This window comes from Zosterops lateralis (assembly GCF_965231275.1).
Source record: "Zosterops lateralis genome assembly, chromosome: 2".
Taxonomy (NCBI): Eukaryota; Metazoa; Chordata; class Aves; order Passeriformes; family Zosteropidae; genus Zosterops; species Zosterops lateralis.
The window spans coordinates 17,332,561-17,346,707 of NC_139763.1; the positions used below are offsets into that span (position 1 = coordinate 17,332,561).

Below are 14,147 nucleotides of genomic sequence, written 5' to 3' on the forward strand. Positions count from 1 at the left end.
CGCCCAGTTCTGGTGATGCAGCAGCTCCTGCATAATGAATAAAAGCAAACGACTGCCATGTCCCTAAACTGCCACCTAGTGGCACGTGGGACAGGCCACTCCGGAGCGCTTGGCACACACATCATGCATCACTGCAAAGGCTTCCTGCTGCAGCCAACCCAACCAAGTCCTCTCTGAGAGGCTTTATGAATAGAGCTGCAAGCTGATGCCTCCCCACATGGTCCTCACACTGATTTTAAAGGAAAAATAACTCCTGTTTTTAGCTTTGGCAGAGGGACTCTTTGGAGATTTCCTTCACTGATTTGGATGGGGGGTATTTGTAGCCTGCTGGTATTCGTCAGAGAGAGAGCCTGGCTCAACAGCACTCTGGTCCTCTAGTGGAGTACAAGGAAAAGAAGATCCTTCAGGATCAGCTGAGATGAATTCCCTTTAGTTCTTCATCATTTTGATACCTCGCTTAGCATAGTCTGCTCTCAACTCGTTCAGAAACATGGCAATTAACTATTTCCCTCCAATCAGAAATGTCCTAAAATTTTCACACATCTTGACACAATTATTTTTTATTTTATTCTTCACTGTTGGTTTATTAATTATAAATTATTAAATATGGTCTTCCAAAGGAAACTCCATTTATGGTAGTGTAGAAGTGCTTTGATGGAGGTGTCCCATCCTCAGAATGGAGTAAACTACTGACACTGGAAATGCTGTTTTGCTGGCTGGTATGGCTGGGAACACATATAGGCTTACAGGAGATAGACAAAGAATATCCTGGTCATCTGCACTGCTTATAATGCACTGCAGAGTCTGCAGACCAGACCTATGGTAATCTTGATTTTGGGAAGCAGGGTAAGTGACCACAGTAAAGAGCAAGAGTTTTCTATTCCAAATCCCCTGAAGAGATTCTCTTTGCAGAGATCAGTCCAGTTATATTAGCAGACAGTATCTCCTGTCTCCTTGGCACAGTCATTTCCAGGAATAGCCATACCCTTCTCATTTTCCCAGGCAGAAAGTAGAAATGGCCAACAAAGTTTCTGTGCAATGGCCACAGACAGAGCCCAACCTGCGGCCTGTGGCCAACGCTGAGCATTAGGACAAACAATTCCTCATCGTTAAGGAGAGTATTAAAAGTTGCAAATGCTCATTATTTCATTGCAGGATCCCTGACCAGCCATTGATAATCTCCTCACTGCTCCACGTGACAATACTTTACAGTACCTTTCTACAAGAATATATAACACTCACTTAAGCACTGAGTGCTTCAAAAGCCTCAAATGAAAGATTATCATAACCGTAAGAGAACACAGTATCTTAACAACTGGTTCTTCACTTACATTTCCAGTTCTTTTGCTTTGCAATGCTGGATTATATGTAGATTTCACACTCACTTTTCAAGACAATCCGTAACTGATCTTCCAGAACAGAAGACCTACACCAAGCTTTCCTATTTCTGTTACCTGATAGCCTTTTTGCAAGAGGTGAAGTATATATATTCGATCATTCCCACAATTCAATTTTTCCCACATTTATGCTCCAGGCTAACTTTACACATGGAAATAGTCCCATTGTAGTCACTGGTACTACTCACAGAAATGAAATTATCTTTGTGCATTCATTGGAGTAGCCCATAATCATTACCTATATAGTGCCACTGCTTAGCTTTGCAAAAAAAATATTGAGAACAGCTTATCTGTAAGAAAAAGTAGGATACTAAATATGCTTAACACTCTGCCATGTGCCCATTGCAATCTTCTATCATCACTGCATAAGTTCATTTAAGAGCTATTTTGCTCCTTTCTAAACACTCATATTTTTGTGCTTAAAGCCAATTTCTGGGAAGTCAAGACATCTCAATTCCAGTTTCTGTGTGTCTCCTGCATCCCACACTGAATCATCAATTCTTTTTATTGCTTATTACAAAAACTGAAAATGATAAGAAAGAAAAAAAAAAAACCACAGGGATGCAAATGCAACAAGCTGCCAGGGTCTTAGTGTGCTGCTTGCTTTCTCAGCACTGTGCAGCCCTGAAGTTTTGATAAGCTTTTTCTTTCCCTGAGCTATCTGAGGGCTGGTGATAAGGTTGAGGAGAAAGGCAGTAAATACAAACAAATTGCTGCAATGTTCAGCTCATTCATAAGGAAAGAATAGGACCCAGATGGAAGCATTAACAATCTGTTTTAATACTTCAACTTCCACAAAACCAGATTAACGTAAGCTAGAAAGGCATATGTGCATTCCACTAGAGATACAGGCATTGGGTTCTTAGCTTCTTTTTTCCTTGTTATGGTAAATGTGAAGCCAAATTAAAAAATTGTTACAACACATTTTAATTAAGATACTCACCTTCTTCTGCTCTTCCAGAAACCTCTTTAGAAAGGATTTTACAGCATCCATCAACTACTCCTCAAATTCAATTTTAACTGTGCTACTTTCCACCACTTCTTCAATTGCAATTTATTTTGTCTGGCTGTCTTAGATTTAATATATAATTTTCATGAGAGGAAGATAATCTATTTGTATTATATTAAAGTGGCAGATGGCAAAATCTTTCATGTTATAGAAGACTTTCAGTTTCATTACTGTTACACGCTTCTTCAGTACCTATTGCACAGCTTATACAACATATGTTATTCTGCAGCCAAAACCATGGAGATTATCAAGAAAACCTCAACCCTTCCTTGCACAGTGGTTGTAAATGCAAGCTAAAAAAAAATATTCCTTTCATTTAATATAAAATAGTTATTTTGGAGAGCACCATCATGTATAAAATTGCATGGTGCCAAAAGCAAAATCTTCACCTTTTTTGTAGGGGTAATTTTTATTTATGTAACAGAAAAGTTCCTTCCTGTAAAATTCAAGGTGTCCTGCCAGCACTTGAAATTCCTCATGTAATTTTACAGAATAAAGGAATGCCTGAGTATTTTCTCCAAACAACCTTGTAACCTGGTCTGGCCTCATCCTCCATGTATTTCTGCCTTAGCCAAAGATGCTGGAGTGGAGGGATGCCTGGACCACCTCCCAGCACGGAGCCTGCACATGGCCATCCTGCTCTGGAGGCCCAGAGGTCTCAGCAGGACAGATGGGAGTCCTTCCCCACCTCTTGGCCTCAGCATGGGCACGTGTAATTGATGGTTAAAAATCCAGCCTGAGACACATTCGTGGCTCTCCATGGATTCGGCAGAACGTGGAGGCATGTCAGCAGAGACAACTTCTTGAAATGGGTCCCAGTTTTCACTTGCAATTCTGGATGATGAATGGCTAAAAAGCTTCAAGGAGTTAGGAAGTATCAAGTAACATTTGGAGAGCAGAACATTCAATACATTGAAAAGAGTAATATCTTTGCTTTCCAACACCACCAGGGGTTGTGACTGGGCAGGGTGACCCACCCATTGCCCCTCACAGTGCTTCATTTCCAGGATTTCACCAAATCAATAACATCTCATGGTAACAATGGCCTCTAAACTGACAGACGAATTCTGAGCTCATATAACACAGTGAGATTTTAATCTTCAGAACTGCACTGTACTCAGGGTACTTCAATTTGATAATGTTAACAGCTGCCTACCTACTCTACTTCCCTTGAATGCTTTGCCTTCACTCGTATTTTTTCAGTGCCTGCCAAAACTGCCAGCATGGAGTCAGTGGGAAGAACGTATCCCAAGGTCTCCAGAAAATAAAAGTGCAGCACAAACCAGTGTGAATTTACAAAACTAACAGGCTTAAAATTGTGACTCTAGGAAAAGAGACCAGGAACATCAGTTTTTTCAGCCAAGATACACGGAGTTTTTTTCCAGTCCCACTGTTTTCAAATTCCCTTATACAGCACAGGCAGGATTGAAGATACGCCTTCATTGCTGGACAGGAAGGTATTGAAATAAGAGTAATTTAAATAAAGGAATGTTGATCTAATTGGGCAACATTTCAGATAGTTAGCTGATGTTGGATAAAATCCTAAAGTTATATTTACTTTTCAGTGTTCATCCATAATTTCTATTAACATAAATATGTTACTAAATCTCCCAGAGAAAGCAGCTGTGGTAAATGACTTCTGTAGGCTTAAAAGCCAACCGTAATAAAGTATTATTTTGTTTTCCATTAAAAAAATAACAACAGGGGCTTATATGAAATGTGCATACATGTTTGGCTCCAGCAGAATGTTATTCATGAACACCCAAAGTTCTTTTCTAGCTAAAATCTGTGTTACTGCAAAACAGCTACACAGCTACTGCTTTCCTACCATGATTCTTGCACCTCCATGTTACACAAACTTTCTTTGTACAGCTCTGGATCTGCAAAAATTTTGGGGCCATCTTTATGCCATTTCTCCGTGATGATTTAAGTTTGGCTCTACAAGCCCAGAAAGAAATCACAGTAGGTATCTTCAAAAGCTACAGGTTATCTGTTCTGTATATTACAGCATACCATGGGAAATAAGCAGAGGCAAGGGACTGCCAGAATCCTAAGTCTACAAAAGCTTGTAGAATATTAAATATTTATGGTGAAAAGAGTTGGGAAACTGATACGGATAAAATTATTCTTAAATCCAAGAAGCTACTGCAGACTTGCTAGATGTGAGATGTGCTACTAGAGATCACAGAAGGTGTCAGTGAAGTTACACACAGGCTTACGCACAAAAGGAAAACACTTCAAAATAACATATCCAAAAAAACTCCTCTTGTCTATGTATAAGTGCTTTTCCATACATAATCTTTCCAAGAACTCTTTACAGAATTGAGGCAAAACTTGAATGACTCCTTTTAATAGGAAAGCAATATGAATTGACAAATCTAATAAAAGACTTCACTCTGCAATTCCCAATGTCTTACTGTAAACATCAATTCAAAATGGCTTGGATTGCAGAGAGGTATGGGCTGGAATTTGGGTTAAAAGATCATTAACTGAAGATAATGATGTATCGACACTATTTAAACTGGCCTTTTGTCCACCTTTATTTATTCAGGTTACTTACAGTCATCATAGGGACCTCAGATAAAAGCATCACTGCAACAGAAACGTCTTGTGAAAGCTCTGAGGAAATCTTAAGTACAGGTCATGAACTGATACAAAGTCAATAAAATGCTGACTTTGGCAATGGAGACACATCATGAGAAGGAACTACCACAGCCTTTTAGAGGCCATCAAGAAAAAAGAAACACAGAGTTAAATCCACCAGCTCGAAAAGCTGTCATAGAAGTAAAAAGAGATGCAGCCACCACCTGTGAAGGTGTCTGCCCAGCAGAGGTGTGGAACAGCATGGGCTGGCAGCAGCAAGCTGAACAGAGAATACCCTGCTGCTATTTGCCATAAACTGGCCAGGTCCTCACAGCTTCCCAAGACTCAAGCCTGCCACAGTAAGCCTGTGCATCTCCTGAGTTGTGAAGTCAAGGCCACAAGAGTATCAGCTCTAAGTATCACTTTGTGCTCTGCTGACCCAGTGACAGTCCTTGTCCCTTGTAATTCACCTCCCTGGACTATGGAAGCAGAGTTGGATGTGGACATAATTTAAGAAGTTTGTGTATGAGTAGAGATGTTTGGCACACTCTGAATAAACAGTGATTCAGTAACTCACCAGGGCTGATTACCTTGGAGATTCTGACAAGAAAAATAATGCTTTCCTAAAGGCTGAAATAAATTCTACTAAAGAGCACTGCAACACAGGACCAAAGTCAAGGTGTCATTTCTATATTCTACTCTATATTCTTCTTTCTATATTCTGGACTTCTGATCCACTGAAATGTAACACCTACCTCAGGGTACCCCTCTTTTATGCACTTTAGTCTTTACATCCCATGAGCCTCCTTTAATCTCACTCTAAACAGCCAACTGGTTCAAATTGCTTCTCAATCATCCATAGAAAACCATAGTCCTCAGAAAGAAATTATTTCCGTCTCCTCCTCCATCAACTGATTTCCAAAGCTGAGCCAAAATAATCATATCATGAGCATACTTATAAGGTGCACAGCCACCTGAAATATGCAGGGTTTGCTTCACTTCCAAGCTACATTTGTCATTAACAGTGCTTAACTGCAGGCATACAGCAAAATGACACTAAGGAATGATTTTCAATAACATTGTTGAAAAATAAGTTAAAACAGAAATTTAAGGAGAGTTTGGTAAATCTTGAAACAAGAAAAAGCTGAATATGCAATTTCAGCCTCATTTCAAGTCTTGATCCTGTCTCAGCTTTGAAAGCAGATCCCTTCCTCCAACTTCTCTGGCTCTTTAAATCAAGGGCCCCACTGGACCACTGTAATCCATACTGTAATACTGTAATATGCTCACTATTGCTTACATGCTATTTGCAAAGGTCAGCTCAGCTGAATTATGACCCCATCACACATACTTCCCTACTGTCTCTTGCCTTGATCACAGAAAGGCATACTTGGAGAAAAAAATAAACAATGTGATGAGCATGAAGTTTATTATGTTTTCAGGAACTAGCTTTAGATACAGTTTTGGAAGACATGACTACAATAGTATTTTGATATTTGATTGAATATCGTTAAATATCATCAGAAATAAATTAAGTAAATGTAAGTGATGTATGTTATCAAAGCACCAGCTGCATATTCATTACTGAGCAGACAGAGCAACAACTCTTTTTCCTTTTAGAAACCAGATCTTCATAATGGAGAGGACTGGATCAAAAATTTCACATGAGAACCTTCTGGTGTTTATCATTTTAGAGAGGTCCTGTATGTCCCAATATAAGATGAGCACTTGGTTCAGTATTTGGTAAGGAAGCTGCAGGATATGCATAAATAAATGGAGTTGTCACTCTCCTGCTAAGGAAACACAATCTGATCACAGGACAAGAGAATGGACAATTAACAGAACCTTGCTTAAAACCAATGGCTTTGTTCTCTGAGAGCAGGGTTTGTTGTAGCTTAATGCTTCTCCTGATGGCAGCAAGAGAACTTGCACTGCACAAAGCCAGCGCTGTGGGAAGCTGGAGCAGCGGCAGGAGGGCTGGAGAAGGTTGCAGCAGCAACTGCTGCAGGCACACGATGGGAGGCAGGGAGCTGTGCTGTGGCATCTGGGATTGGGAGACAGGGAGCTGTGCTGTGGCATCTGGGGAAGCCAGAGGGAAATGTTGCTCTCTGGGGAGTGTCAGACAAAGCAGGAATGTGATGGGAGCACTAAGAGGTGTGTGCTGTAAGCAGCATGGCTAATGCCATCCTGACTGGGGAAATGTGCAAGCTCCAACCAGTGTACTACAGTCCTCAAGCCAGAAACTGCACTCAGTGCTAGCAAGAGATGGGGAAAAAAGAGCACAACCAGCTGCTGATGGAGCTGTGTGTGGCAATAAGCCTCTAATAATTTCTATCATAAGCACTGTGCAGTAAGAGGTGTTCAACAGCACACTCTTAAGAGTAGATCCAAAGCTCAAGTGATGACCATTCTGGCCTAAGGAAGGTATCTCACCAGCTTTTTGTATGTAAGGACTGTTAGCTCCCCTGTGGATTTGTTTCCTATCATACACTTCATCTAATGGAGTGATATATGAAGCATATTGCTGCCTAAGACTTAACACAGCCAAAAACATAGAAAAATATCATAATCCTCCATTATTTCCTGAAAAGTGAAAAATTATCTTGATGCAGACATGCACGGTTTTATCAATTTATTTTGTGCTGTAGTTGTGTCATACTCTAAAAACAAAATCCAAAACCACACCTAAAATGCAAAATAAAAGCACATCACTAACGGTTTGAAACTTAACAACATAACTGACATGGCATTTACTTCCTTTCAGCAATATTTTTTTTAAGCCCATGGCTGCAACACACACTTCCATGCCACAGTTCCCTTAGCAGATGTCCTCTGTGTTTTTGAAGCTCGAGAAGCAAACAGCAGTAGCAGGTATCAGGCCCATGCTTTCAGGCATGAAACTCACTTTAGTAGACTAACTTGGTTAGCCTTTTATTTACAGTTAGGTGTAGTGGGTGCATGTCAGCTCCACTGCAAAGACGTTTAATTAGACTGTAATTTGACACTGCAACACACCAGACAGACAAACACAGGAAGGAGGACATGGAACTGCAAACTGCAGATTTTCATTAACTTGGAAGCAAGAACAACTGCTGTGTCCAAGCCAACTTGTGCTAACCACTGCACTGGTAACATAAACAAACAAGCAACACACAGCAAAGAACTAAAGCTTTGTCCATACCTGAGATACAGAAGGTCGAGGGGGAAGTGCAGGTGGTGGTGGGGGCAGCCAGCCAGACCTCACAGCTGAACAGTGGGAAAAGAAGAAGATGATGATGATAAAAAACCCCAACCAAACGAAACCACTGTAATTTAATTCCAAATAAACGCAGAATTAATTCCCAGGATAAGTGGAAATTCCTCCTAGTGAAGAGGCAGTATTCAAGATTTAATAACAAAACCCAAACTCGATCTTTACTGAGGCAAAAGCTTGTTTGAAATAACTTCATGAGTAGTGAATGAATACTAATTTAATTGTTGCAAACCTCCAAACGTTATGATAAAAACCAAAGAAAGAAGCCAGTCAGTGATAAAACCTGTAGGTAAAGCAATCCAACTCCAGTTAAGAAACCCAGAAACAGGGCCCACTTGTTCTTCGGACTTTGCTCCTTGCAATAAAAATACTGCCATTCTTAAAAGTGCCACTTTAGCACCCAATGTAGACACTAGCATTCACTTTGGATAAAACACACTCTGTGACAGAGTACAGCCTTAAAAAGAAAACATTTGCCATGTAATTAATAGCACAAAAACCTGAATGAACCAAAAATAAATCCATTTCTTTGGTTTTATATTTTGTATTTGCATCCTATTACTCAGTGAAGGGATTTCAGAGGGAGGAGGAAGACAAATCCTAACAGTTAGTTCAAGCCCCTAAAAGACAACACAATATCAGCTTTGAGTTTGAGCCAGCAAAGGGGAGGGTAATAATCATGTAGGTGCAACACTGTAATTTTGAGGGTTTTTTAAAATACCTAAAACCCATTTGGGACAAAATTACAGGATAGATGACAGCTTCCAAAGGCAACTGTGAGGAGGCAGAGAGGAGGACTAGGCTGGCACAGAAACACCAACCAAGACCTAACTAGGTTACTCTCCCAAAGCTCCTGCTGCACTGAATGCTCAGCACTTGCTCTGGCAGACACCAGACAGTCCATATGTATTGGTATATTTTTGTGTAACAAAAACTCCCCAACAGTATTAAACTTAGAAATGCTCTTTACCACAATAATGCTAAGCAATCAATTAAATTTATACATTTTCTATTTCCATTCATATTTTAAAAAGACCACAAAGACCACTAAGAGCTGTATTATAGCTTGGCCATTTATATATTTTATACACCAAATCTAAAAATGTCTACATGGCTGAAAATAAGAAAAAAGATATTAACCATTACAGATAATAGTGATATGAGAATAAAACTGTTTGAAAACACTGAGAACAGTCATATTAACTATTTACAGCTCCAAAGAGACTTATAATACAATGGTGGGTTTTTTTCTATTTTCTGTTTCATCATCTCTTGTATCTTATAAAATGAAGCTTAATATGGCACACAATACTAAAGAGGCAGTTAAAAAATCTAAAATAGAACTGAAGTTATGCCAAGGAGCCACTAACACACCTACAGGTGTAAGAGAGAATTGAAAAAACAGCCATCAGGATCCTTTCTCTTGCATTTAATTAGTTCTGTTTATAAGATCATTGCAATAACGGCATGATGTGGTAACTAAATTCTCCATCTCTCCCATGCAACTGATCTTCAGAAAGGAAGAAACCTTCCTTTCATTGAATCTGAACTTCAAGTTATTACTTCATTTATCTGGGCATGGGCAGTGGCTTTGGCAATTACAGCTTGTGACAATATTTGAAAACAACATCTAGCTCAGACACACATGCTGGAAAAGCATCTTCTGAAGTCATTGGACATACTGTGAAACTCCATGAGTCTCTTGGGATTTGGCCCACAAAATTCCAAAGGGAAAAGTAATTGTTCCATAAAATAGTCCAATGAAAAAACCACATCACCACACAACAAAAGCCCCCACAAAACCCCCCTCCTTCTTCAGCTTTCAAAATGCAACATATATGAATCTAGCATTAAAGAAGTTAGATGCTTACAACATGTGTATCTGACCCAGTTTCCTCTTTTTAATCCTAAAAATTCTAACTTAAGCTACTCATGAAATATTCATAGAATTCCTGCTGTTGCAGAAGATCTTTGGCCTGTTGTTAGAAGGAAATCATGCTTATGTGAGCACAATTACTAACGAAAGTTAGCTTACTTTGGAGGACTTGTAACAACTTAAAAGAATCCCCCAGGCTTCAGCCTTCGCTAGTGTCACTACCCTAAAAGAGGACAGTATGAACAGACACTCAGAGGTTTCCATGTGCTTTGGCAGCTGTTCCAAACATCCAGATATTCCAGAATACTCTCCTTCCTGGGAGAGTGCCCTGCACAGATCTGCTCTTGCTGTCAGGGATGGCAGCACCACTTAGCTCAGAGCAAACACAAACACAGGGGAAGGTCTGTTTCCAAGATAAAAGCAAGTACCCTGGGGCCGAGCAGCAAACACACAAACAGACAAATGTCCTCCTTCTAGGTGCACACCTCAGAGCTTGGAGAAGCTGATGTCCCTGATCTTTGAAAACAAAGTCTTCACTCTGTGCAGGGAGCTGAATAGGCCTTGCACAGGTCCTCTTGCTATTGAGCAACTTGCTGGCATTCAAATCAGGCTGAACCACAGAATCATGGAATAATTTGGGTTGGAAGGGACCTTAAAGATCAGCTCAATCCAACCCCCTTGTCACAAGCAGAGACATTTTTCCCTAGACCAGCCTGCTCAAAGCCCCATCATCCAAGGCAAATCCCACAGAGAGCACTGTGGAAAGCCCATACAGGTACCAGTAAAATAGATTTAAGTATCCTTATCATATGTATTCCTGCAAATGACAGCATTTTCATGCACCAGTTACTCCCACAAAGATAGTGTTTTCAGTTCAAAAATAATGGCTCTTTGCTTAGCATGTTTACACTTTAAGATGGATTATCTGCATGGAAACCTTCCAAGACCCATTTTTCTGTGCTATTTTGGCAACCACAAAGGTCTGATAGTACTAACATGACACCACACTAGATTTAAAAAAACAGGTTTTCTAATCTGAAGTTAGATTAATATTTTAAAACAAACAGCAGACTGCAATTGTATACTCTGAGAACTGGTCATGCCATCTTATCTGACCATTCTGCCTCCAGCCTCCCTAGCAGACAACAACACTCAGCACTTAATCATTATTTGTGGCAGTGAAAAATAACAATCCTAAGCACCACTCAGCTAGTTCCTTTACTTATTTGATGTAGGAAGAGAAGATGAAGGAAAAACAGAAGTTATAACAGCCCACACAAATCTATGGAAGCAGGTCTTTAAGTCACCAGATGCAGCCACAGTGGAGAATCCCAAAACTAGGATGAACCGGTCTGGGTCCATGGGATCCTTTAGAGGAATATAAGAGCAAGGTGCTGAACTTCTCTTACCCAATGACACTTGCTTATGCTCTTGGTTTTCAGTATTGAAGAAAAAACTGCCATAATACACTGAGCTTCTGGATGCCTGCTATTTTTGAAAATTAATACTGGAACAGCAGCATAAAAAACTATTCCTGAAATATTCCATGTCAGATATTTAATATTAATTCCCTAAATGTGGATGACATCTTGGTTTTAGATGTCTATCACCTTAGCTTGAATATTATCCCAGACAAGTTAAACTTTGGGTGGGAAAAAATGTACACCCTCATTCCCATGTGAATTGAATACAGAAGTAAGCAGTCTCCTGAAAGAAGGGAAGGGTGCTTTTCCTGGGTCAAGGGCCACTTTGTACCTTGCAGGCCAAACTGAAACTAGATCCTGCCTACCCCAAGGAGACTGACCTCATCTCAAGTCAAAAGAGAGTCTGGCTGATGTATTTGGCATTTGTCAAGTGGATGCTACAGTACTAAAGGACCAAAGGTGAGGCAGGTTCATGGTAGATTTCTATCAGTTTATGCTGCTTCAGAGTCCTGAGCTCCCAGATCAGGTTGAACAAAACACCAACCAATTAATTTTATCAGGAAGCAAAGGGAGTAAGATACTACAAACAGCTCAAAAAAGATAAGCTAACAGAATGAATTATTCTTCAGTTCCCCAACTACCTAAGGCTTTGGTTCCTCAGGGAAGCCAGCATTTTCACCCTTCCCCTCTGAAACTATTCTGGGGAGGTACTTTTCCTGCTTCTGTTGCCAAAGGCAGAGCACAGTGTCTACGCTGGTTTCTGTTTACTGCCTTCTTACTAAACTTCTTTTCTTGTTCAGTGAAATTAGTACTTGGTTATCCCCTAACACTGACACCATTCTTTGCACAACTTCATTTATATACATTCTTGACAGCAGCATTGGTAAGTGATTGTGAAATAACCATTTCTCAAGAGATCTGATTTATTCTCACTGCTACGTCTAAAAAAAGAAAACCAAACCAAAAAACTCAAACCAAAAAAGCTGTAAAGCTGTAGCCAGGAATATAAATTTAATAAAGGATTCTAGTAAGGTAGTTGTGAAATACCACTGATCCAGGGATCTGTATACATAATTCCTCCTAATGTCTTCTAATGTCTAGGAAGGTAGTAACATTGCAAAAAGAAAATCTGTTTTAGACTCCTGGCATTAACTTTGTTACCAGGTTTGTAGAAATGCTGTAGAAAGCATTGCCAGTGGCAGAATGATCTCTCTTCTCACAGTTAGTTTTGGGAACCTGCTCAGCAGGCAGTTTCTTGTGTGCCAGCAAATGATGCACACACCTGATGTCACAGACACACACTCTTGTTGTAGGTCTGTTTCATGTGCTAAACATACAGAATGCTAGCTGTACCTTGAGTGAGTGGAAAATCATCCATGAACTTTCCAAGTAATTAGGAAGAGATATAGCCAGACCTTAAGTAATTAATTTTTTTGCACTATGAACTCACAGGTGTGACCATTTAGGACACCGTGTGCTAATGTATCTGATGGGATGCTTCCAAATTAAACAACTAAAATATCATTAGAGGTTTTTTATTATGTCTGTTTTTAATGTCCTATCCATGAATTTCAGCATGTGTTAAGAAATTCTGTAATCCAGATTTTTGTAAACATCTATTTTCTGGTTTATGTCATATATCCACATCTGTATTTTTACCTCTCTGCCTCTAATTTTACTTTAACCATTTAATTTTCTAGTTATTGTTTTCTCTACCCTGTGTGTTTCTATTTGAGGACTGTTTCTCCCTCCTCCCTTTGCCCTTAAACAAAACTATCCAAGATTTTGTTGTGTCTCACTTCATGTTTACCTTCATTCTCCACCCACAGGGAGGCACAGTCCCTCCACCTACCTCCCACACATCCGTGTTGCTTCTCCCTCTGGAGACCTGGGGGTAGTGCTGGAGGTCCCAGCACTGGCCATCTGTGACCACTTCCAACATGAACACACTCAGAACAGGCACGTGGGAGCCAGGAAGAGCAGGGGGCTACCAGCCATCACCCCCCTGGTCCCTCCTGCAGCTCACACTCTTTTTGGGGACATCTGCATCTCCAAGGTCTTCCCCACAAGAGAGGCAGCTCGACCTCTGCTCCACACACCTATCTTGTTTAACCTGTAAAGCTGTTCCATGATGGATGAACATTTTTTCACAGAACAGAATAACCCCCATGGGATCATGAAAAAGGTCAGTGGGGCTGGTAGAGCTAGTCAAGAACATTTCAACCTTCACAACTTTCTGTAGAAGAGTGTTTGGATTAAAATTTAATTTTTAACAGCCTTCAACAGGACAAAAATAGACTGCAAATCATTCCTCAATCCCTGAAAGAGCTAATACTAGATAAATGGGAAAATACATTTTTTAAAAGTTCAATTTATTGACACAAATTGTAAAAAAAGCAGCTACACTTGAAAGGCAGGTAAGATTTACCCCAGTGAGGTACTGTCCAGACTCAGCCATTAGAGATATACATAAAAATCTAAAAATGCAAAAATAAGTTGCCCCATCCGATTCCTATAATGTAATAACCATTCATTTATATCCTCACTATTTTCTCCATCTTATTTAACCTTAACTATGTTCTTATCCAGTTGGGCAAAGAAGTAA

The 14,147-nt window shown here is 39.9% G+C and overlaps 1 protein-coding gene across 3 annotated transcripts in view; it reads right to left on the reverse strand.

Moving 5' to 3' along the window:
- Positions 1-14,147, reverse strand: part of REPS2 (RALBP1 associated Eps domain containing 2) — a gene marked incomplete at its 5' end in the record, with an annotated part of 95,836 nt that overhangs the window by 13,573 nt on the left and 68,116 nt on the right. For all 3 annotated transcript variants that reach the window (XM_083885140.1, XM_083885139.1, XM_083885141.1), the window contains one exon: positions 8,171-8,235. In XM_083885140.1, coding sequence (XP_083741266.1) covers positions 8,171-8,235 — 65 coding nt within the window. The remainder of the gene's footprint in view (positions 1-8,170; positions 8,236-14,147) is intronic.